This window comes from Melozone crissalis, unplaced genomic scaffold (genome assembly GCF_028551555.1).
Source record: "Melozone crissalis strain CALT ecotype California unplaced genomic scaffold, PUWL_Pcris_2 ptg000062l_1, whole genome shotgun sequence".
Lineage (NCBI taxonomy): Eukaryota > Metazoa > Chordata > Aves > Passeriformes > Passerellidae > Melozone > Melozone crissalis.
Window position 1 is genome coordinate 1494859 of NW_026535840.1, and position 7751 is coordinate 1502609.

The 7751-nt window shown below is 51.2% G+C and overlaps 1 protein-coding gene across 1 annotated transcript in view; it reads right to left on the reverse strand.

The window, feature by feature from the left end:
- Positions 1-7268, reverse strand: part of COL13A1 (collagen type XIII alpha 1 chain) — an 86568-nt gene extending 79300 nt beyond the window's left edge. The window contains exon 1 of the mRNA XM_054288404.1: positions 6699-7268. Within this exon, the coding sequence (XP_054144379.1) occupies positions 6699-7001 (303 nt within the window). The 5' untranslated portion in view covers positions 7002-7268. The remainder of the gene's footprint in view (positions 1-6698) is intronic.
- Between the last annotated feature and the right edge of the window lie 483 nt (positions 7269-7751).

Sequence of the window (7751 nt, forward strand, 5' to 3'; positions counted from 1 at the left end):
TGAAAGCAGGCTGAGGGAGTTTCGCAATGGCCTCCAAATGTGGTCCCCCTGACAGGCATTACAAAACCAAGAGCCAGCAGTGGCAAATAAATTGGTGATTGTGTCCTTGTGACAAAGCCACATTTCTCACAAGACCCACTCAGTGGGCAGAAAATGAAGATCTGAAGCAGGTCCTCTTCCACCCTGCAGCACATTCCTGATGATCTTGGAGACACCTGGATGACAGAAGGGTCCCACTGCAAGACTGTAGCTGAAGATGAACTGAAAACATCAACAGCATCCTCTGAAATCTTCAGACTCTGTGAAAATTAATTTTTCCCCCAAAGGGCAAAACACAACAAAACCTATCAAGAGCTTCCACAAGGTGGAATTTTGTCAGAATGTTGATTTCATATATGAGTTTGGATTTCTAATGGTGCCAGCATGCCAGTCTCCTGCTCTCTGGGCCCACCTGTGCATCTCTTGAAGGGCAAATAAAGTCCACCTGAGGTCACTGCATCTTCCCTCACTGGGAACATCAACAAAATTAACCCATGTCCTGAGAAAAATGTGCTTCAGGGGTAGCATCCTCACCACCCCTCACAGACCTTATAAAATAGCTGTAATTAGTGAAGAAAATGCAAATCAATCCAAATAGGTTATTCATTAATGCCTGCAAACCACACTTGGTTAATGATTTGAGACCACTGAGCTGCTGGGGTTCCTAAGCTCTGGAATCACTCTCTCTTCCCTCCTAACTTCCCATCCCCATTGAGCCTTCCTATTTTTTGAACTACTTCACAAGTGGGTCAATATTTCAAAAGAAATAGCCTTACATAGGACACAACAGAAGCCTGTGCCCGAGATCATATAGAAATTGCTTTATTTTCACAAGTAATTGAGCATCTTCCTGCAAGAAGACATCAGTTTGGGGAAAAACTCTTTCAGAGAGGATAAAAGTAAATCAACTTGTTTCTGCCTGGGATGAAGGAAGGCAGAACTGGCTGGAGTATTTCCATTTTTTCACTTTGAAAGGATTGGCTTCTTCACTGCAAGTCAAAAGAGTAATGGTTGCTGTGACTGACTAGAAATTAAATCTTTTCAGAGCTTTATTTTGCATGGTAGATTGAAATGTTTTGATAGCAAGCTGATTTGATAGCAGGGTGGAGGAGAGGGTTTCAGGCAAGGAAAATTGCCAATTCCCATAGAGTATTTCATTGGTGTTTACCTTCTCAGTTAAAAGCACAGATATTCTGTGAATTTCTGCATTTGGGCACGTTCCCATCCTGCTGCCAGCCCAGATGGCACAGCTCTGCTCTGGCTTCTGACTGCTAGTGGTCAAACATGGGCACAAGCAGGAGAGCAGAGCCTTTATTTGGATACTCACACTGCTATGTGGACACACACAGCCCCGTTCCCACCCACACATGCGCCAACCAAAACATCTCCAACACCAGACTGCCACATTTGGGATTTGGGTGGTGCTCCCATGTTTGGAATCAGGCTCAGACAAGGAAGGGATGGTGGTTTGCAATAGCAGGAGCAGAAAGCCATTTCCTAGCCAACAAGGGTCCAAACACCCTGCATGCAACAGGGGCCTTTAGAGCACACAAATCTGCAAGGAAACATGGAACAGATCCCTGCCCCACCAAGGCCAGAGGCACTGGAGGGGCTGTAAGGGGGAATGGCTGAGTTAGGCTGTGCCTAAGAAGCCTTGGCTGGGTTGCTGTGCAGGCTTACAAAGAGAGGAGCAGCACAACTGGACAGGGAAGTGATGACCCAGCAGGACTGGAGCATAACTGGGAACGGAACAGGGCTGATAACATTTCCCTGAGGCTTTATCTGCAGGGTCAAGGCAGTGGAAAGACCTGGGACAACTGAAATAGCCTTCCCAAGGACAGGGGCCCCTGGGGAGGGAGGTGCTGGTGCTGCTGGGCAGGCTGGAGCACAGCCCTGTGCACCATGAGCATGCTGCCATCACTCCCTCATCAGCATTTGGGCATTCTGCCCCATCCCTCGTGTCTCCCTCAAGCCCAAGAGCTCTGCACATCCCTGGGGAGGGCAGTGGTGCCATGGGACTGCTCCCCTTGAGTGGGAGGCAAAACCTACCAGGGATTTAGGAGTGCCTGGTGTTCATTCTCCTGCACAGTCTATTAAACAAACACTGCCACAGAAAAAATCCTTGGCTCTTGGAGACCTTAATTCAACTTTGGGTGGAGATGGGAAAACAAAACAAAACCCCCAGCCTTTTCTGCTTCCCTCGTTTCCACTGTGCAAAATATTGCCTGGTCCAACACAAGAAGCTGGCTTTGTTCAGGAGAGCAAACCAAATGTACTTCCCTCCAAAAATGTCATTTCCAAGAGAAAACTTTCATTCCCAGGCAATAGAAAAGCATTCAATTTTAGGGCAAGGTTGGCTTCTGTAAGCAAAATTTAAAAAGAAGATTGACTCTGGGAATCTAGTGTTTGCAATCTCCTTCTTGGGATCCGGGGGATTTTCTTCACCTGGGGGATACCTGGAGCATGTAACATCAAGAGCAGCAACAGGCTGCCTTCCAGAAAGGCTGAAAACACTTCCCATGGAGGGGATTGCTTTGTCAGCAGAGCCTGCTCTGTCTGTCACGTTATCCAGTGACATAACAGCTGCATCTTCCCCTGCAGCAGGGCAAGTGGCTGAAAGAAGCCTTTGCAGCACTGGAGCCACAGCTGACCGGCCCTGCCTGCAGCTCTGAGGATTCAGGAGCCACGGCCCACTGCTGAGTGAGAGGAAAGGGAAAATCCCTTCTGCAAGAGGGCAAGGCCAGGAGGGTCACGCTGAAACACCTGCTGGGAATGGGCACTGAAGCCAGCACGGGCTTTTCCCGTGGGTTTGGTTAACTCACCACAAGTGTGACAGGACAGGGCTGACAGGGGCGGACAGAGCAGCCACAGCAAGGCCGCTTCTGACGGTAAAGCGTCATTAGGCTGCGGTCTCCTAAACCTTGCAGCGCCTGTCGATTTCGGATGGGCACTCGAGATTAGGTGAGAGGGAGGGCACTCCTTCAAAGGGGGCAGATTAATAGCTCTTTAGCATTCCCAGTTGTTTGCAGTCACCCGGGGAGGTGAAATCACTTCCCACCACTATCTCCAACAGCTAAGAGAAACACATTTTAAATAGATAATCTATTACAACCATCAGGAGGATTTCAGGGGTGGGTGGTTTTGTTAACTCTTTTTGTTTTACCTCCAATTTCCCCGTTTTTTCTTAAAGGCCCAGCCCCTGGGACTATGTGGCACAAAGCAAAAGAGAGCAGGGAGTCCTCTCAGATGGAGCAAAAAGCTTGGAAATAACACCACCTAGGTACAGGGATTGCAAGCAGCTGAAAGGAACTGGAACTCAGCTACCAGAGAAGCTGAAAGAAAAAAACAGATCCCCTGATTGTGGGGCAAAGAATCACACATACACATTTCTATCTCTACAAACTCACAAATTCTGGGATTTCTTTTTCCTAGCAACAGCACTGAATCCATCCCGTTCTCCACCCTGATGAGTTTCTGGCAAGTGAAATAGCATGGGAAAGGACCTTGTTTTCTTCTTTGGAAAGCTCTGCCTCTCTTGCAAATGCCAGCAGTGAGTTTATTTGTATGATTTTATGATGTCTCATAAATGCAGAGGAATTCGAATTCCTAGATAGAGTGAAAGTTCTCCCTGTACTACCTGCTTCTGGCCCATTCTGCACAGATGTTTTTACAAGAAAACCTAGTCAATTTACGTCTGGTAGGAAATTCCCTGGTGGCATTCGCCTACACCAGGCAGAGGTTTACACAGTAGCACACGAAGCACTGGTCAGGCTGCTTTGGGAAAGCATCTGCCGCCCTCTCCTCACTCCTCCTGAGCTGAGATGGAAACTGCCACAGCCAGCCACCAGTGCTCGAAAACCAGGCTCTGAGACGGAGAAAACATCCCCACCAGCTGCCTTAAAATTAACATCTTAGGCAAACCACCCCAGCTCCTCTCCCTGCCGTTTTGCTTCATTTTTCCATGTATAGAAGAAAGGCCTCTAAAAGGACTTTGGCAATTTGCACTTTGCCATCTGTACGGTGTCCCCTGCAGAGCCTTGGGAACACGCAGGGCACACCTGGGCACACTCATGGCCCAGACTGGAGAGCGTTACACACTCCAGCTCAGAGCAGCACAGGTTTGGAGCACAACCTGAGAGCTCCTCTATCAGCCCTCGCAGATTTCACTTATTCACATCCCTCCAGCTCATCTTCACAGCCACCAGAGCTAGAAGTGTGCTGTGCCTTCCCTCCCACCTCTGATCGGCTTTTTCTAAAGCTGGGGTTCCTTTAAAGCTTTGCTGGTTTATTTTGTGATGGATTCACCGAGCTGGCAGCTGTGAAACCCATTAAGGTTGAAACACCAGGAAACGATGAGGATGTGGCAATGAGAGGGTCTGAGCAGGGGGAGATGAATTTCCCACTTTCACGTCCATCACAGCAAACCCATCTAAAGCCCCTCTCCCCCACTCATGGTCAGCACGACTTATTTTGCTTACTTACTTTTTTTCTCCCATCCTTTCCCTACCTTGTTTTCCTCCATCCTTGACCCCCTCAGTCAATCCTGGGCCCCACTTCAGACATAATGAAAAGAGGACCAGAAGGATTTTTCTTTCCTTTTCATGGCACCCCACCATCTGTCACCAGCAGCCCTGAGCCCTGGACCTCGAGCTGCCTGGTCCATGCCAGTGCCTGTGCTGAGTGTGCAGCTCTGAGGTTCAGGTGCTTAGCACAGGTGGGCAGCACAGCTGGCAAGGGTGTCCTCCCTGGGGGACAGAGCCCGCCTCCCAGGAGATGGGGGCCAGGCATCCTTCCTCCTCCACAGCCTCCAGCACTTTTCTCCAAGCTCTTTTTGAAGCTGAAGCTCCACGATGGAGCTGGTGACACTGGTGGCACTCAGGAGCAAGTGCTGGCCCCTCAAGCTGTAGCTCCTGTCCTACGGCTGCTCCCCACACGGGCTGCAGTGGGGACTGTGGGCACCCCCAGGGGCACAGCAGGGGCCGCTCAGGAAACCGGGGTGCTGCTGGGCACACGGGCATCACGAGACCCCCGTTTCCTCGCTAAGCCGAGCTATAAAAAGGTGTAAAGGTGTCGCTGCCAGCAGGACACGGGGCCATCCGGCCCCAGGCACCATTCCCGGGAGGCGCTTCTCAAATCTCCACACAGATAAACTTCGACTGCCCAGCAGCAACAGAGGGAATGCCGCACCATCCCCTGCCTGGTGGCAGGGAAGGAGTCCCTGCATGAGAGTGCAGCCACAGGGCACAGATCCAATCACTCACAATGCTGCTGCCTCCCCAAACCCCTTTTCAAAGTAGGATATTGCCCCGTGGACCCTGTGTTTCCCTTATTTCTCATCCAAAGAGGCAACTCAAAACCATATCCTCCAGCTCCCGCAGTGTTTGCTAGCTCCAGTTCACAGCTTTTGGCTGCACAGCCCAGCAGATCCAGGGACTGCTCTCACAAGACCCATAAACAGAAGCTGAGCCTGTCAGCTGTAGGTTTGAACTCCTCACCACAGACTTTCACTGCTCCTAGAAAGCAGGAGGGGCTCCAGGTCACCCCAGGTGCCAGGCAGCACTGCCCAAGGCAGGTCCCAGTAGTCAGCACTCTGATCATCCCATTCCTCACCTCATCCGGCAACAGCAGCCCAAAAGAGATTTTTTTCAGCTGCAAACAGTTTTTGGGCTAGCCCCAGGGATCTCTCCAGCATGACTCAAGCCAAAGCTAGAGCAAACAGAGAAAATGAGAGGTGGGTGGAAATGGCTGCAGCCCTGAATTTCACCCCCAAGCCTCTCCTAGAGCTGAGGGAACAGGTCAGTGGGGACCTGTCTGGAAAGTTCAGAGACATGAGCCACCATCTGCTCCCGGACACATGTCAACAGCACTTCAAAGCCCAACATGGCAAGGAATACTCATCGCAGCCAGAGCAGAGGAACACAGACAGCCCCCAGCAGCATCAACACAGCAAAGAAAAAGGTGTCAGCAACAATAATCTGCACTTTTGGGCTCTCTTTAGTGACCTGCTGAAACCAGTAGCAGCATTCCCCCATCACCAGAGGAGAGCCCACAGTGTCCAGTGGAGTCTGGATGGGACTCAAGTGAGTATAGCACAGCCACATGCTCTGCACTGATGTCCCGGCAGTACCAGAAACCATCCTGGCAACACCAGTGTGTCTCATTTGTCTGAGCCAGGAGCCGTGGAAGGGGTCAGGGGGCTGGTACAGCAGCAATACCAGCCCATCACAACATTGGGGTGCTTGCAATTACCTCTTCCCATAGCCATGCTGGCTGTGACGTGCCTTGCCTGTCCCCCTTCCGGGGCTCAAACCCAGGCTGAATGCCCAGGTTTAACCTCTAATTCTAACTCCTTCAGCATGCAAGACTCCTGAAGAGAAGGGCTGGGGGGTTTTGCCTCCCCAGCAGGGTAAGGGATGAGGTTTTCCTCTTTGCAAAGTGCTTCAGCTACAGCACGGGCTGAGAGAAGCAAATGCCAAGCAAGTTTGAGAGGTGGGAGGGACCTGAAGGAACAGGGAATTCAACCTAGCAGCAGCATCACTCCTGCAGGGATACACTTTTAAGGAAGGGGGGAAAATGGATAATAACGTGCCTATGCAAGCATGCATATGCCTACACCTATACTACTACAACCTATACATGCAGAACGAAAGAACACTGACCTCGTTGAGCAGTTGGTCAACTCTTCCCAAAATAGCCGTCTCCATTTGGTCTGCCGAGAGCCAGGCAGGGAGCTGTGTGGGTCTGTCGGCTTCCAAGTGGGACACGCGGGACTGCAGGTCGGAGGTCCGAAAGTACAGCAGGAGGCTGAGCACCAGAGAGAGCAGGGACACGCCGGGCAGCCCCGAGCCCAGCAGCAGAGGGAGGCGGCAGCACCGCTCCCCATCGCCGCTCCGGGGGGGAGCCACACACCCCCTGTCAAAAGCTGCTTCGTCGACGCCTTTCCAGCTCTTCTCCTCCAACATTCCCTCCCTGTCCTGAGAAACAATAAATAAATAAATAGAATAAATACAGCTTCGCTCCTACTCCAAGACGCGCAATCCAGAAGGCATAAGAAAAAGAACGTCGGAGGGAATCCCAGCGCCAGCAAATCGCAAGTGACAGCAATAATGACAAAAGTGGATGGGGGGGGGGGGGTGTCTTTAAAAAATAAAAACAAACCACACACACATAAAAGGGGTGCAGAAAAAAGGGATCCAACTGCAGCAAAGAGTGCGAAGGGGGAAAAAATAATCTGATCGAGATATTTTTTTTTTCCTCCTGTATTTCAGTCTTTTGGTTCGCTGGTAAGTTTTTGATTCTTTCTAAGCTGTCAGTTTCAGTTCCTTCGCAGACTGGCCAGGAGCTCGCACATGAAAGTCCCCATTAGAGAGAGGTAATTCTCAGCTGCTCCGGCGACGCTGTGCTCTGGCTGATCGCGGCTCCCCTGTAACATGACACACTCCCTCCGAACTACGGGGCTGGGATGAGCGAGCTGCGCGGCTTCCCAAAGTAACCTCCTCTGCTCGCCCTCTCTCTCCACCTCTCCCCTGCCGCATGATTTATTTATTTATGCAAAGCGCCGGGGTGGGATCGGGCAGTGGGACGCCCCTGTCCCGCTCGGTCCCCAAACCACCTCTCCGCCGCCAGCCCGTCCCTTTGAAGTGACTCTCGCCGAGGTTATTTATAGTGGCAGGAAAGCGATTGTAAAGCAGAGGCTGGGCTCACACCAGCCC